Source organism: Siniperca chuatsi, linkage group LG20, assembly GCF_020085105.1.
Source record: "Siniperca chuatsi isolate FFG_IHB_CAS linkage group LG20, ASM2008510v1, whole genome shotgun sequence".
Classification (NCBI taxonomy): domain Eukaryota; kingdom Metazoa; phylum Chordata; class Actinopteri; order Centrarchiformes; family Sinipercidae; genus Siniperca; species Siniperca chuatsi.
The window spans coordinates 3,457,935-3,476,244 of record NC_058061.1 but is presented as its reverse complement, the minus strand read 5'-3'; the positions used below and the strand labels follow the sequence as shown (position 1 = coordinate 3,476,244).

Below are 18,310 nucleotides of genomic sequence, written 5' to 3'. Positions count from 1 at the left end.
GCAAAATAAAATCAAAGTCTCCTTCTAATATTCATATTTTTTTATTTGTAACAGTTTAAGATATATTTTACAAAAGGTGAAAAAACAAAGCATGGGAACCAAGTGTATATATTTCTTGGTTTGTGTTGCTCTCGTGTCTGAATGGGAGGAAATCCCTTTGGTGTCCACATACTTTTGACCATGTAGTGTACCTATGTATGATGATTTGAGAACGGCAGTTTTGTTGTCGTAAAATAACTAAAATGATAGTTCTGCTAATACCTGGCCTCTCCTGGCTCCCACAGAACAACAGCAACTCTCCGGGGCCGACGAAGGGTCCCACCGTCGCAGCCAGGCTCAAACACCTTCAACAAGGCAGCCTAGAGAGGCCCAAAACCCGCAAGCAGAAAGAGGATTTCCCCAAAGTCCAGGGCCAGCAGCAGGTATTCCACTTCTAAAACCTCCACCTCTGATGCTCCGTCTGCCTCTGACTCTCCTCTCTGCTGTCACTTCAAAGGAAGTTTCCCCCTGCGACTTCTACGAGATGAGAAAAACTGTATAGGCCCAACCAGCAGACAATATGAGCTTACGCAAAAACCAGAGGGGGAACTATCTACAGATTGATTTTCACCAGTTCTTGATGTGTGTTTTGACATTTGAGTTACTGGATCTAACCTAGCTTGCTTAGAGATCAAGTTGTTGTCGTAAGAGTATGTCGATGTTTTGATTTCCTGAGGGAAGGTCTTGGTGGTGCTTGTGACTGATTAAACTAGCTTTAGTATAATAGTCAGATCTATTCAGATACAACCTTTGCCTCCATTGTGCGACATAACCTTCAGTAATGCCACGGAGTGATTTCATATCTCAAGGTCAAAGTGATGATATTTCACCATGATCCATCCATGTATTCTGTCACTGAATCCTCATCTCTCACTCTATTCATCCAATAATTACCACATGCTGCTCTTACAAATTACCCATCCTTTAAATCTCAAGGTTAGCGGGCAGCGCTGCAGCAGTTGCACAGTATTTTAGTACGTTGGTGTGGCTGGTATTGAACAGCCTGAGAGGTCCACGTTCCAGCCAAGAGGCCAATCCATTAAGCTAGCTTACTCAGAATTGCCTTTTAAGAGCTCTAATGCTGTGACTTATTATGCAAGATGACAAGAGTGTGAAGCACAAGGTGCAAGGTTACATGAAAAAGCTGTTTTTGTAGACACGCTTTTCAGTTTAATGTGTGCAATAAACCATATTTATAGAAGGTGGAAGAGAAGAAGTGGAGAATCGTAAAGGAAGACTGACTGAGGCTGTGCACAGCAACAGAAAAACTAAATGTATATGGAAGCAACAAAAAAAAAAGCAGCAATGATTTAATTACATAAGCAACTGGAATTACAAAGAATAACTCAAACCACATAAATTCAGATAGATGGTTGTCAAAGTAAAATATTTCAATCCTAAATAAATTTAGTGGTATATTAATTGCTGGTTAAATTTCACAATTAGGTATTTAGTTTCTTATAAAACTTCTTTGCTTCCTTCCCCCCGTCCACACATACAGACTCAAACACTGGAGGTGCGACATTCATTGTGAATTGAATTCCTGGTGCTGGCTGTAAAGTCGCCCAGCAGCGACATGTGGAAGTTGAGAAAGGTTCAACTCCTGGAGACAGCCAGTCGAACTCATTTCTCCTTCTGGAAATGTCAGCAAAGTTGTTTTCTATTTCTAACTCAACTGTGTGAAGTACAAAATGGGGGGGACTGCTTCTCCATTCAATACTTTAACAAGCTACTGGGAAAATGAATAAGAAAATGTCGCCTGAAAACACATCGCTCAGGACTGCTTCGTCCTGCGCCGGTATAGTAGCAGTAGGAGAAATAAAATGCCCAATCAGAGCTGAGTATGTAAATTACCGGCTCGATGCTAAACACCTCCGCAAGCTTCACGCTCATGAGAGGCCAGAGAGGGACGGTCACTTCTGAGTCTGTATGTGTGAACTGGAGGTTCAACTCAGCACTTGGCCAATGAACTCTGAAGCACGGCCTTTTTAAATGTGAAGCTCCACTCGTCTTATCTGCTCCTGCAGACACTCCAAGCTGCCCCCGACCTGCTGAGTGGAGCCTTGACCCATCCTTCGCCACGGTCTTTAAAAAAAAAGAAAAGAAAAAAGAGCTTTCAGAAAATACTCGGAAAGAGAAAATGATAACACTTCCAGTCAGGGAGCACCTTTACTGCTAATCCACATTTTCACCCAGAAGCATCGTCTCTGCATTTGGGGCAGTTTCAGAAATCTACTTTGATTAATTATTGAATTTACCCATTAAACATGCAAAACCTCATTTATGTTTATTTAGAGTTTATTTTTTTACAAACACTCCCTGAAAGCAGCTCATCCACAGGAGCTCAGCTCATATTTAGAGACTTAACTTTCATCTATCAGGTTATGACTTCCCAGAAAGGACGGTGTCTTTTTAACAATAGCTTCCATTAGCCGTAACAGCAATTAGCACATGGCTAACATGGCTGACCTCCACCTGACACGGCGATGCCATCTGGGCGAGCGTGGCACTTCCCTCCACAAAGAGACCTCGAGGATTAGTATTCAGGGCCGGTTGTGCCTTGTGCTGGTCTGAATATCAACTAATTTCCCGTATTGCTTTTAAAAAAAAAAATGGATCATCCAAAGAGCCTGAAAGCAAACGGTCAAATAATGTTTTTCTTTTTGTGTGCATAAACTCCATGTTTACGTAGTCAGGAGTGAGCTCATGGCTTGAGATAATGTCATCAAACATGGTGTTAAAGTTGAACAGAAACACATTTTCCTTCGTATCCTCAACACAGTACCAGCAGTAGAATTTCCACTGTAATTCAACAGATAATGTGAGTAATTATTTGGTTCAGCATCAGTAGATATAAATGCTTCTGTCACTCTAAACTGTACATACAGTGTTGTGGCTTGTGTCCCCATGTATAGTAGTTAATGTAAAGAGTCATGATACAGTAAAACAGTCATAGACATGGGGGACAACAAACGTTTGACTCATTAACTAGAATTTGCTGCCATCTCAGTCACTTTACTGTTAGTTTTATTTTTTAAAAATCTTTTTTCACCCCTCTTCTGTTGTGGGTGAAGGATGTAAACATCACACGATGCCTGTTTCAGGATCAGCAGGAAGTGGTGCAGTGTGTGTGTGTGTGCGCGCGCTTGCCTCGGGCAAATTAAAGCATTTGGATTGTGAAATGTTTGTTAACCAGAGGCTGTTAGAGTACAGCATCCATCTACAAGAACTGCCAAAACAATATGATGGAAAAATACATATTGTATCGCAAAATGACACAATTTCCACTTTAGTTGACCTGTGCAGGCATTTATTTTTTGACACATTTGACACAACACACCCACTGTTCATTTTGAGTTTGATGGGAAAAGTTGCTGCCCTGCTGCATTTTAAAAAAAAAAGAGGCGGTGCACTTTTATAATCCCACTTCAAGCCTGGGTGATGCACCTGTCTGCTAGTCCCTTTGTTCCTGAGAGCGCTGAGAGAGCCACGGATGTACCAGTGTCCCCCTGAGGCTCCAGGCAGCACCTTGTCACCACAAACCGTTTTCTTTTATTGTTGAACTTAAGCTGTTGTCAAGCTTGGATTCTTCCTCCTCGTACACCCTCTTCCAACACTGTTACAGACAATATGAGCATTCAGAAGATGTGAAAGGCCTTTTTAAGTGTATTTTATTCAGCCAGCCTTTTCTTGAGGCATTACAGTCGGGTGTTAATCCTCACCAGTCTGCAAAGAATCCATCTTCATCTTAGCCAAAACTGTGATTTTGCTTTTGATTTTGTCCCCTGCACAGAGGCATTAGAGCCCTGTGGATTCTATACTTTATAGGATGGGTCTTTTTTTGTTTGTTTGGGTTTGTTTGTTTGTTTTTTGTTGTTGTAGTTTTGGCTATAATTTCTGTTAGTAATAATATTATTGCACTAACCAAATTAGTTATTGGGAAGCCAGACGGGTCAAGAAACACAAACAGTCAAAGGATCAGACAGGTTGTAAACATACACGATTTAGCCAGATTTATTTAGAAGAGAAAATGAAGATGAAAAGTAAAATTATGACCCAAACTGTCCGTTCTTAACACCCACGACAGTTTACAGGCCGACTTCTTGGTTCTACTTTGACCCCCCCCCCGTACTTGTCGTGGTCTTGCTCACAGTTTTCCTGTGAAATGAGGAATTATTACTGACATTTCAAGTGTGCTCATTTTCTCTTTTTAAGGACTTCCACAAGTGCGGGTCGTAAAACCAAAACAACAAGCTAAAAGGCCCTAAAACGCTCCATGTAGCTGATTCCTTTCACATTAGACCTAGTCATTTGATCCACTGATTTATATAAAAATACTGAACAGTGCAGCTTTAATGAATACGGGTACCTGGAACCGGATCCGAAAGCAGTGTGCGTTTCAATACCCATACTATTTACAGAAACCGATTTAGTGTTTCCCAATACATAGTATGTCAAATGCAGTATGCCAAAAATACCAGGATGTCCTACTGCATCCCGTCGCAGCCAGCATGCTTTTCTGGCTATTCTTACCCACAATCCTCTGCGCAGCATGAGCAAGAGGGTCAAAGTTCAAGGCGCAATGTTATGACCAAGTAATATGTCCTAATTGTGTGCATACAGCATGTACGTACTAAAAGTAGCAGCAGGAGTCTATCAGAACCAAAGTCTATTTACAACATGTCTGACCATCTGACTGCTCACGTTTCTTGTCCCGCTGGACTTCGTTGCACAGCAACAACTTTGGTGAGCACAATGTCTTCGTAACTGATAGAAATTATGACCAAAGCTACAAAATTAGGACTCGTTTATCCTTCATTTTTCTTGAGGTTTTTACTCTGCATTTACCTCTCAAGGACTCTCTCAAGAGCCATCCATCACGTCAGGATGCACTTGGCACTCTTTAGACGTACTTTCCCACTGTGGCATGCATTCGTCTACATGCCCAGTGCAGTAAACAGTCTCCGTCATTAATCTTCCTGAACGTAACTTGTTTGTCCTCACAGAACATTTAGATGGACGAACCGTCACCAGCCATGCGTGGCCCATAGACGAGCGGTCCGTGGGGAAAATCTCTGGTTCGCTAATGTGCAGAGCCGTTCATCAGCACTGTCGGGGGGGCGCGGCCAGGTTTTGGTTGTTTTTCCAGTTGGTTTATTTATCCGGCACATAAAGGAGCCTCTGAGACTCCTGCTGCTGCCGTGGTGTTTAAAGATCAGGTCAGAGAGAAGGAAATGTTTTCTTAGCAACACCCAAGAGCCTCGGCTTATAAAGAGCTGTGGTCAGAGAAACACACTCCTCCTCAACTCCTCTTCCTCCAACTCCTCTCCTCGTTTACTCTCCTTTTCTTGTGTCCTTGTTGTTTACTCTCCACGTCTCCTCTCCTTTCCTACCCTCTGCTCTCCCTTCCTTGTCACCTCGCCTTTTTTCCTCTCCCCTCCTCTCTGCTCCTCGCTTCCTATCCTCCCCTCCCCTTGTCTCCTCTCGTCTCCTTGTTTCTTCGCCTCTCCTCATCTCACCTCTCCTTTCCTTCTGTCTTTGCTTCCTCTCTTTATCTCCCCTTTCTTTGTCGCCTCTCTCTTCCTTTTCCACCTCCTCTCCTTACTTCCTCTCTTCATCGCCCCTTTCCTTGTCTCCTCTCCTTGTTACCTCCCCTGTCTTCTCCTCTCCTCAGCTGTCCTTTCCTCTCTGCATCTCTTTCCTTCTTTCCCATCCTAATATTTCCTTCCCTCTTCTCTCTCCTCTTTTTCCTTTTACCCTCCTCTTGTTTTGTTTCCTTTCCTCTCCTCAAAATGCTGTCTTCCCCTGTTCATTACATTATCCCTCCTCTCCTGCCATATATTTCATCCCTCCTCTACCTCCCTCCATCCATTCCCTCCTCCGAGTCACTCACAGAAGAAGTGCTGAATAAGGACAGATTGTCTGACAGCAGAGCAGCACAGTGATCACAGTATCATCAGCCTGTTTGCAGCTCAGCGACAGCCACATACTCTCGTCTTACCACAAGCACGAGGACTGTCACGCCGATGCACCAACACCTGACAGCCCCGGTGGCCAATCAGGAGAAGCGCAGTGTAGTGGTAGTGCGGGGGGGGGGCAGTTTTCGGCTTCAGTGACACACACAAACACAGAAAACCTCGTAGCATTTCAGACACAGATTTAACAAACTTGAAATACATTTGTCTGTTTGTAAATTTTGATTTTTGTCTTTTTTTCTTTTCCCCCTCCCTCTCACTGCTTCTTGTTTTTGACTTAAAAAACATTTTTTATTTTTTATTTTTTTTGCTCTTCAATCTTCCCTCTGCTTGCTTTTTTTGGGGGCAGTGCTGAGATTTTTGTCGCTGACTGCTGCTTCTTGTGCTTCAGCAGAAACGCTGCTCATCATCAGTTTCGCTCGTGTTTCCCTTCACTGCTTCTCCTCACATCATTTTGGTCTGTGAGCCAGGCTTTCCTTTCTCTCTCTCGCTTTGCTTTCTTCATTCTCTGTCTGCTTCTCAGGTCTCAGCTGGACTAAATACGTGAGGAGCGAGTACTCGGATCATTCTGGTTTTGGACTCAATCCTAGTTCAGACCTTGAAAGCGTGAGATTTTGTCATTTGAACTATTTGTCAGATAGACATCACCAAATTATCACACTAAGGAGCCAAATAGGATGTCATAACACCCCAATAATCTACTTTACTGGAGTTCTGTTTCACATTAGATAAAGATTTATACATTTGGAGGTAATTGCATCGGCTCTGAACCTGCAGTATGAAGCAGTGTGGGGATTTAACTTCTAACATCTTAGTTGCAAATCTATCGTCCACCATATCTAACAATCCAACACAACATCTGTGTCCCAGTTCCATACTACACACTAATTCTGAGCAGGTTTTGAGTCTGTTGTGTTCACGCTGGAAAAGTGACAAAATTAATAAAACTCAAGGAAGTCAATATTCAACAATCAATATGGAAAAATTAAAGGTACTCCAAGGAATTAGTTTTACACTTCCATAAGGTCTGGGGACTTGAAGAGACAGATTAAAATAGGAATTGGAGCAGCAGATGCAGAGAGATCCGGACTTTGTCACTAGTGTGGGTCAAGCTCCAAACATGCTGGATCCTACATTTCCCATAATGCAACTTAATAGCATATTTTTATTAAGCAGCCAGTATGCTTCTTCAGAAGTGCTTGTCAGATGGTCGAATACCTTCTGAAACCACATTTTTCCGACGTCAGTTACAGATAATTTCTGTGACTATCCAAAAGTGACTTCACGCTGTGATTGGTCAGCTGTGGAAGAAAGAGCCAGGGTTTGAACTTCTCTCGCTAGCTCTATTTTTATTATTATTTTTTCATTCTTGGTGCAACTATTTCTGTCACTTTTCACGTGAACAACCGAGTGCAACACTACGAATGTCTTCCAGGAGAGACTGTGTGGAAATGTGCAGCGCTATCCCCGTTATTTAAACAATATCGCGTCTTCCCTCTCAATGACGGCCGGATTTTCACTCCACCTTCCAGCGTGGTCGTTCTGATCAGGTTTAAACACTTTTGATTTACAACTTGGTCGGACATCGTATGAATTAGTTCTGACTGAGCATAACTCGACACTTAGAACCTCGCAGCCTGATAAATGCCTAGGTCTTTCAAACTCCACGCCTCCTGTCCGTAACGCAGGCTTTTCTTTAGGGAATGCCATGCAGTACAGATACCCGGCCGAACTCAAACATTAAGATTACATTGTTGTAGGTGTTGAGACTGAAAACAGCCCCGTGTTAAAACAATGGGGGCTGTGTTAGTGGGGGCGTTTTACTTCAGGTACCAGTGAGACAATGAAATGCTGTCCAGGAAGTCCAGTTTGAGTAACAGATCCATGCGTTTGAAGGTTTATCAGAGGCCACAACACTGCACAGCCGTTCAAATAACTTTCCAAAGCTGTAAAATCATGTTTCAATCATTTTCTCCTCAGTGACGACAGTTGTGAGTTTAACTGTAGAAATACGGAGTTCATAATTGTAAAATAATCTACCAGGAATGTGCACTTGCATGTATTTGATTGGCCGATGCAGCGTGTTGCCAGATGGCGTTGCGTTATGACAAAAGTTGAGGCAGGTAGGCGACCATTCGTTTTTCTTGTGCAATCCCCTGCATCAACCACACTTTGACACATCACTAGCGGTAACGATTTATTTGACGTGTACATGGAGTTTTTAGTTTGGCTCATGTCCCATCCGCTAACATGGAGGGGGCGGGGTTTATGACCTATACTGCAGCCAGCCACCGGGGGGCGATCCAGATGTTTTGGCTTCACTTTTGGGGAGCTGTCATGTCGTCCATCTTTTATTTACAGTCTATGGTTTGAACACAGCCAAACTTCTCATGACGAGTAAACGGATCTTAATCTGTAAATTTGTTGGAGTTTCCCTTTAAAACAAATCGCAAAAAGCTCAGGAAGATCTTGAAAAACAAAGTATCAAATCTTTGGAAAACCAATTTGCTTTCTCTTGGTCAAATTCAATTTGCATCACAGTTTGATTGACGTATCAAAGGTACGTTGATTTTTGCTTAATAATAGCAAAAACACTATACTAATTTGTATATAATGTATACAGTTAGTATGAAATTGGGACACAGCCAATATTTTCCTTTCAAGTCTTCTGCAACATGTGTGTTTTCAGAGTTTAACCCCGCTACGACTGCTTTATTATGAACATTAAATCAAACCCTGGATGTGACATGGTTGGAAGGTTTAAACCACAGAAATGTGAAGAGTTGAGATGAAAGGTTTTTGGGGTGAAATATTAAACTATTAAATAATCCTGCACACAGACATTTTGCTGGAGGGAAATATTAATCTCATACTGTGAGTGTGTATTTATTTATACCACTGGCAGAAATTAAATTACAAACGGATGTTTCAGTATTTAGTTAATACATTTATGGAATGTATTAGTAGTCTCAGAAATAGCATTAAAAGCTAGCACGAAAATAGACGCAGTTAAAGTATAACCTATCACTTCAGATATATTTTATGTATATTATATGACCATTTAGTTTTTGTTTTGAAGAAATCGCTTTATTAACATGTAAAAAAGAAAAGTATCATCTATGTTTTATATAATCAAGCTTTTTTTGTATTTTTATACTTGAAGAGGATTCATAAGCATGTGACACATTTATTCTGTAAATTATTATTTTTCTGCGTTAAAGATTTTTTTATTTTTTATTTTTTTCCTGGTAACCATGATCACACTTTGTTGTGGCAGACCAGTCAGCAGTGGGGGAGTGGGAGGATGGTTGTGATGGACTGAACAGTATAGTACCACCACATTTATAAAAAGCACATATCCTCCTTCCTCTAAAACAATCACCTCACTGATAGGACGCCCCATTTTGTAGCTGTTTTCCTCTATTATAACCAACAGTGTACGTACACTACACAGACTACAGTTTAAACTCTATTGATGGTTTCTTGATGAATGTGTGATTGTTCAAAACCATTTGTGGATGTTCAAAAATGTATATAAACCCAAACGATATATTACAAAATTGATTTTATGTGGAAATTTTTTAGACGGGAAAAAAATAATCCAAAATGGCATGCATACTGTAAACATTCCTAGAGATCTGCACGCTGGGTCAACAGAGGTCTCATTTTCTTGTCAATAATTCTGTGTATACTTGTGAGTGTATGATAGAGTAAACAAAAATTGTACAGTAACATAGATTTTTGTATTATGTTCAAAATGGGTCAGCCAAGCCCCGTTTACTGTCAGAATAAAGAAAAACGATTATTATAACTATTGAGAAAGATATTTGAATGATATTGTATATCAGCTAAATACTGTTCCTCCAGTCTGAGAGTGATGCTTGCTGTGTGCGGTAAGTGTTGTTTGTGAATTGTGAAGAATGATGATAATCTACTACAAAGTCAGTATAACTAAAGACCAACTTAACAGTGCAAAACACCACGCAACTTTGTGTATGGAAAGTAAAAGTTGCTGCTTCGTGTGAGAAAAATCAACCAAACAAAAAAGGTTGCTGCTTTTGTACGTTCCTGTTGTGGTTTTGTGACAATAAAGGTGACCCTCTTATACATGATGGTTGTTGGTGTGAATCTGTGAATGGCCTGAAATGATTCATTCAAGGGCTGCAACAAGGGCTGTCACGTCATCAGATTTTCACTACACAATTATTGTGGCCAAAGGAATTCACGAAATTCGATTCTGCTATCAGTCAAATTCACCTTTTTTTCTGTTTTATGGCTGGTGGCAACCAAAGTTTAAGGTGCAAAGTGAGAACGGAGAGAAACGGAAATGATTCAAGAGGTGTTTGATTATTAACACGATATTATCATGTATATTATTAACATGATATCATTTTTAAATATCGCAGTTATCGTCAATACCGGTACATTGCGACACCCCTAGCTGCAACTAACAAGCATTGTTATTATCAGTTATTCTGATGATTTATTTTTTCTTTTTCTGGATTAATTGATTGAAAAAATTGTGAAAAATGCCCGTCAAAATATCCTAGAGCACAAGGTGACTTCATCAAATGTCGAAAACCCAGAAAGATTTAATTTTCTATAATGTAAGACCAAGAAAAGTAGTCAATTCTCACATTTGAGAACCTGGAATCATCTAATCTTCGATTTATAATTAGCAGCTGAAATGAGAGGATTTTTCAACTCGAAGGCATCTTTGTAACCATCTTCAATAAATCATGAACGTATCATCACTTAATACTGAGTGCAACGGTTTTAATCATGTTGACTCCTCACGGACAAATACATGTCACACATTAGTTTAAACCTAGCAACGCCTAAAAGTAACCAAATATGTGCTCAATTAGGTTCGAGCTCTGGTGTGATGAGGTCGGGCAGCGTTTATTTGGATTAGATGAAAGTTTAATGACTCCTGAGGAGAAGCTGAGTTGTCGCATTAGCAGAGAGGAGCAGGAGAAAGATGATAATCAAGTGAGTGAGGCGTAAGATGGGGTAGTAATTAGAAATGAGTGAACATTGGTTTTTGGTTTACAGGTCGAATCATATGTGAAAGTGTTCATCGCTACAGATGGTGACAAATTTAAAATAAAAACCTGAATAAATGAGCGGAGAAACAAAATAAAAGCAGATGCTTTGATAAGTATGACAATGATGTGAACAGTACGCTGTGACCTTCAGTCACCAGATCTCAACCCAGCTGAAATGGGAGATTTTGTTTAAATACGGGAGGATCTTTTCTGGAATTATCTCCCGACTAAAAGTGAAAGCACAGTCCAAGCAATAGTTTGACATTTTTGGGAAATGTACTTATTCGCTTTCTTTCTGAGAGTTAGACGAGAAGATTGATACCACTCTCATCAATCAATTGATCAATCAATCAATCACTTTATTTGTATAGCATCTTTCATACAGGTTAATGCATTTCACAGAAGTGTAGACCATAAGAGTGAAATAAAATAAATTAAAAGACAAAACAAAGATAAAAATGCTGACAATGAAAAAAATTATTAAAAGCTATAATAATAGTAGTAGTAGTAGTAGTAAATGTCTGGGTGTCAAGTACGTAGCTGGTAGTGATGGGAAGTTCGGCTCTTTTCAGAGAGCCGGCTCTTTCGACACCTGAACGGCTCTTCATTTACGATTTTTTGTTGGCCTTTATTTTACCGTAACTTTGCAAAAAATTAATGGTTTGTGTGTTGAAAACCCTTTCATGTTTTTATGAGAATCCTTATTTTTAATTGCCTAATTTTGTGCATTTATTCTGTTACAAAACCATTCTTTTTTTAAATATTTTAATCAAACATTTTATTGCACAAATTAACAACAAAACGGCAAATAAATCCACAGAACTAGAACCAAACTCAACGAACAGCATTAATGTCCTCAGTGAAGGTTGGCATTCAAAAAAGTCAATGCCTCAGCTTGGATGGACTGTCTCCCCTCCATCACCTTCACCAGGCGTGGAAAGACTGAGGCCTTGGCCTGCCACCAGCTCAGTGGGTCTTCTGCTCGTTGGATGATGGGCTCCTCAAGATAAGACCTCACCTCAATTATAGCATCAGCTGTAGGATTTCTTCTTGCAGCATCTCCTGTAGCTCTTTAATCAAAAAGCCTCCAAACAATAGAGGTTTGTGTATAAACTGGCTTATTTTGCAGTAGGAGAGGTTGATAAGAGTATCAGCAAGAATGAAAGGAAAGGCGTTCAAGACGGTGGTGAGACCAGCGATGTTGTACAGCTTAGAGACAGCGGCACTGAAGAAAAGACGAGAGGCAGAGCTGGAGGTAGCAGAGCTTAAGATGTTGAGGTTCTCTTTGGGAGGGACGAGGACGGACAGGATCAGGAACGAGGACATCAGAGGGACAGCTCATGTTAGACGTTTCGGAGATAAAGTCAGAGAGGCCAGACTGAGGTGGTTTGGACGTGTTCAGAGGAGAGACTGTGAATATATTGGTAGAAGGATGCTGAGGTTGGAGCTGCCAGGCAGGAGGTCTAGAGGAAGACCAAAGAGGAGATTTATGGATGTAGTGAGAGAGGACATGAAGTTAATTGGTGTGAGTGAAGAGGACGCAGAGGACAGGGTTAGATGGAGGCACATGATTCGCTGTGGTGACCCCTGAAAGGGAACAGCTGACAGGAAAAGAAGATTTTGCAGTAAGAGAGGTTATACCTGCATGTGTGGGGAAGCCAGTAGATGCTGCTGCAGTTGCTGTTGTTTTTTTGGGATGAGACAAACCAGGATCTGCAGATGTGTGCTAGCTTGCCCTCTCTTCTCTAACTGCAATGTAGGATGGACAGTTCTCGTATGTCTATGCAGGTTTGTGGTGGAACCTGCTCTGAAAGTAATTTTCATCTTGCAGTGAACGCACTCTGCTTTGTTGTTTCCATTGTCTTTAAACTGGAGCCAGATGCTGCTTCTCTTTCGGGTGTCACTCATAGTTTCAACTACGCCAACAGTACGCCTACTTGTGCTAATAATAGAAACTGGGCAGTTGTACAGTTGTTTGATGGGTCCTGTTTTTCCCTCGAGGCACCTGGAAGTGAAAGAGTTTTACTGTAACAGCTCCGCCCTCCTGCTGTGACTCCTCAACTTCCTGCTCTTTCTCCTCCGAACAAATCGGACTGTACAGGTGTTACTTCTCCGAAATCTGCGTGCGAACACCATCTATTTAGAGAAATGAGACCAAGGCATCACTAAGGCAACAGCAGCTGATGTTTCATTCAAACAAGTGGAGCAGACGACAGACTGTAAGTACTAATAAAACACTCTGATCTGAATCTGCTGTAACAAATTCAAACTCCTGGTTCACTCACTGTCAGCAGTGTAACGTCATATTTATTATTTTTGACCAAGACAAAATGCAACTTTTTGTGTTATTTGCCAGAACGTATGATGTAGGATGAAGAGACACAAATGTCATTAGTTTAGTTTACAAACTTCCCAAACTGGAAAAGCTACACAGATGGTAACACCCATTTGTATGGTTATTATTGAAATGTCAAAATTACTGCTTAGTATTCAAGTGACACAAGACAGTGTTTTTTTCTTGTCTGGAGTTGCATTTATTTACTTTTTTACCTAATAAAATTTTACATAAGGGATATTAGATTCAGCACAGCAAGTTTAAAATGTTCTTTTGTTTTTCTTTCACAGGTAAAAAAGGAAGAACGTCAGCGCTCCTGGTTTTGTTTGTGGGAATTTACTATCGATTTATGGATCTTAAACTAAGTCCTGAACGCTCAACTTTCATCGAGTAGACGACTTCGCCTCAGTGTCAGGTTGATTATTGTAACAGAAAAACACAAAAATGGAAAAATATTTTGAAGGTGGCTCTCTGGACTACAGAGTATTCACCACTTCAACTGACCTGAAAGACGAACTCATCACAAGTTTGACGTCTTTCATACAACTCTACAGTCAACATAAAGATCGTCTTCAGAGAAGTTCAGACAGCTTCGTATTGACAGCTGCTCGACTTCATGAAATGCACGAGGAAGTTACTGAAAGTAAGGCGACCAGAGTTCTGCTCGCTGTCACCGGAGGAGTTCTTGGTGCACCTTTTGGGGGCTTTGCTGGTGGAGTATTGGGAGCTTTCGGGGGAGTTAGTGCAGCAACTTGCGCCAGGCTTTGTGGTGATATCAACGCAGTCGGTGCAACTGTCGGTTTTGTCGGCAGTGTATTTGGTGGTGTAGTTGGGGGAGTGTTCGGTGGCACAATCGGCGGAGCAGTCGGCGTGGGAGCAACTGTTAGTCCAGTTTATGCTGTAGTCAACAATGTAGCGTGGTTCACCATCAGCTTTGCAATCGGAGGTGCAATCGGCCGTACTTTAGTGGGACGGTTGGTGCAGCAGGCGGTGCAGTTGGTGGTGCTTTCGGTGCGTTGTTCGGTACGAGGTTTGCAGTTGGTTTAGTTGGAGAGGTGACTGGTCATTTTCGTGGAGGCAAAGATTCAGAAGAACAGAAAACAAAGTCAAAGAAGTTGAACATGATACAAAAAGCTGTAGATTTCAGGGAAACTATCAAACCGCTGGTGGAAGAGTTGAAAAAAATCAAAACCATTGGTGACAAAATGGCCTCCAGCGCCTTTGTGCACAGTGTAGCTGGACAAGCCGCGAAGACGCTGGCTTCTGTGACCACGATGGAGAAAACTCTCAGTGACTCTCAGGAGGCCACAGATCTGCCGCAGTTTGTTTCCAGTGTTGAAGAAGCAGCGAGACAAAGCAAAAAAGTAACTGAGGAACTGGAGAAGACGAGAGCAGAGGTGGAAAAACTTTTGGTTTGAGGCTGGATGTTGAACAACAGTAAACCAAGAACAGAAGCAAATATATGGGAATCGATTACAGCGAACACATTCAGTTTTCTTACATTAAATACTGATCAAGGCACAATTAAAAATACTCGAGACTTAGAAGGACAAATTCACATTGTTTAAAACACTACTCACACGCCTATATGTACATTGAAATAGTTTTTGGTCGCTTTAATTGTTCCTCCTCTCCATACTGACCGTGAAGAAATCAGTTCTCAAAGCGATTCCAATGAAACTGATGGAGGACGAAATCCACAGTCATCGTTTGGTGTAAAAATGTATTTTAAAGTTTATCTGAAGACTAACGTAAAGGCCTCAGCAGCAGAAATGTGGACTTGAGTCGACTCGAGTCACTGTTTTGATGACTTGCATCTTGACGGAAAAGAAATGGCTTGAGACTCGACTTGGAAGTTAAAGACTCTAAACTTTTTTCGTCATTTGAAGACAAATTCGGATCGTGTCCGTGAGGGCTGAAGTTAGCTGACATTAACCAGATACAATCTGTTCTTTTACAACTCCGTAGCTAGCTAACGTTAGCCTGATATACGTATCAATACTTTTGACAACCTTAGACTGCAGTATCTTGGGGGGGGAGAGTGACTTGACTTAACATAACCTGTGACTTGACTTGCCCAAGAAAATATGACTTGAGACTTGGACCAAATGACTTGAGTCCCATGTCTGTTCAGCGTCAGAGGTAGAAGAAGTAAGACGGTATCTGCAAAAGATACAGTCTTATCTGTACCAAATGAACTTCAGATAAACTTTTAAATACACTTTTATGCCAAACAAAGACTGAATTGCGTCCCACGTCACTTACATTGAAAACGTGTTGTGAAATACGAACAGGAGGAATAATTACAGTAACCATAAACACGTTCATGGTACGTATGGGCCTGTGGCTGTCATATTAACATAGAGGTGAAACTCAGAAATTGGTACGTATGCACACATGTTCTGTAAATGCACAGGGATACAGACATTTTGGGGAGAAGTGAAAGATGAAGTGGTCACTGTGATTGGATGTGATTTGTTAGTTATCACCCTTTCAGTGTATATTGGCAGCTTGAGGTGGACAGTGTGAAAAATAACCATAATGCAACACTAATAGGAATATTGTTACATAAAGCAGCAAAGACTATCCTTAAATTTTGGATTTCTATAGATCCACAGTGGAAGATATAAGGTATAAGGGGGGGTGTTAAAGCAAAAGTTTGACATTTTGGGAAATACGCTTGCCACTCATGTTTTTCCTAAGTATGAAGCTACAGCCAGCAGCCTGTTAGCTTAGCACAAAAACAAAGCTCACTGATTTATGTCTTGTCTTGTGTTAAAACCTCACGTTGTTGTTTTTACACTTTGTTTTTTGTACAAATTAAATAACTGAGATAGAACGCGTTAATAAGATTTAGAGGTGCTGGTAGGTGGATTGTGTTACCTCCAGACAGAGCCAGGCTAGCTGTTTCCCCCAGTTTCCAGTTTTAATGCTAAGCTAAGCTAATCTAACCGGCTGCTGGCAGTAGCTTCATATTTACCGTACGGACATGAGTGGTATTGATATTCGCTTTCTTGCTGAGAGTTAGTTGAGAAGAAGTTGATGTCTAACTATTCCTTTAACAATACAAGGAAATACTCTAAAATATTCATTTGTAAATATGCAGCAATCATTTAAGTACATGGATGTTAACGAGGATATTTGATTTACAGTAACTTTATTAATCCAGTAGATTAAGATTTTTTTTTTTTTTTTTAATTAACTACTGTCAGCATTAAATGGAAATTTCCAACCCACACTGTAAATTCTTTATTCACACAGAACTCTCTGATGGTGTTTCATGTTTTATTATTTCCTTCCCATGATGTGAAACGAAAGACAAGGGATATCTTTGACCTACTGAAATTCGTTTGTACTGATTTAGGGATGTGATATCAATTTGCCCACAGTTGTTTTTAATTTAGAGTTTTGTAGTTTGTCTTGTTTAATTTCATTCATGTATATTCTGTTGTGTGTTCTTACTTTATTAAATGTGTTGCAGATTATTTCTGATGTATACAGAGATTCTCATTATGATAAAAGTGACATTTTATCAAATTATTGTATGACTTTCTCTTATGTGTTTTATTGAGGTTTGTTTCTACGGAAGCCTAGAGCGGCCAAGATATTCTGTTACCTCAAGTATCTCATTAACAAACAATTTTAACAAAAGAACAAATCATTTTCTTGCGATTACAGGATGAATATCTTGAGAAAACCAAAGGTTGTTTTAAAGACCACAGTTATATTGTTATCTCAAGAAAACCACATTATATGACATTCATGTGGCGGACGCATTTATCCAAAGCAACTTATAGTTAGGAGCAATTTTGGGTTCAGTGTCTAACTCGAGGCCATTTTTGACATGTAGACTGGAGACTCAAACGTGTGTGTTGTTGGAAAAATTAAGATAATACAATTTACAAGATTATTTGTACAGCGCAAAAAATATAATGTATCGTTACTCTTGAAGTCATGATTTCAAATTAAAGGAAGGCTTCTGTAGTGCTCTGCTTTTAATTTAATAGACATTATGTAATACACTCAGTGGCCACTTTATTAGGTACACCTGTAGAATCGAATGCAGTCCAATACAAAGAAAATGATGTGCAGCTTTTGTTGACACACACACTCGTGTGTTTGTTATTGAGGTTGTAGTTTACAGTGCTGTTGAACTGGAGTAAATGCACTTAGTTACTTTCCACCACTGTTAGAAACACATTTCATTATAATGCGGTCCAGTACACCCTCACTAACTACGACCTCAATAATAAACATATAGTTAGATTAATTCCTCTCTGACAGTGTCAACAAAAACTGAACATTATCTTTGGAAAGGTAGAATTTATGCACCTAATGAAGGGCCACTGAGTGCATATATTATACTGTATAATCGCATGTAATTTCTGCTGTCTTCCATCAATGAAATGTTGGTTTAAACCCACCAACAATTTGTGGTAAAGGATTCAAAAACGCACAAGAAAGGGCAAAATCCAAATAAAAGTGCTCCCTCCACCTTAGATTTACAAGTGAGAAGACTGTGTGGTCACTACAACTTAACATGCTGTTAACTAAATGTGTTTTTGAGATTATTTTCATTGTCATCATGAATTCATCCGCAGATTATTTTGGTTTTGTGAAATGTCAGAAAATAGTGAAAAAAGGCTGTTATAATGTCCCGGAGTCCAAACTGTTGCATTTAAATGTCTTGTTTTGTCCAAAAAAACCCCAAATAATCAGTTAACTACAATCATCACATCTGGGATGCTGCAACCAGTGAATGTTTTGCATTTATGCTTGAAAACAATTATTAAAATTATTGATAGATACATTTTCTTTCAGTTGACTAATAGATTACCAGTCTTTTCACCTCTAAGAAAAATGATAGACAGAAAGTACATTTGTAATAAATGTTGACTATTAAATGTTAATCC

General features: G+C 40.2%; 1 protein-coding gene across 3 annotated transcripts in view; it reads left to right on the top strand.

Annotated features, from left to right (window-relative positions):
• Positions 1-10,121, top strand: part of LOC122868031 (SRC kinase signaling inhibitor 1-like) — a 100,429-nt gene extending 90,308 nt beyond the window's left edge. For 2 of the 3 annotated variants that reach the window (XM_044179567.1, XM_044179569.1), the window contains one exon: positions 285-10,121. In XM_044179567.1, coding sequence (XP_044035502.1) covers positions 285-437 — 153 coding nt within the window. In that variant the 3' untranslated portion in view covers positions 438-10,121. The remainder of the gene's footprint in view (positions 1-284) is intronic. The other variant, XM_044179568.1, reaches the window with a different exon arrangement.
• The last annotated feature ends 8,189 nt before the right edge of the window (positions 10,122-18,310 follow it).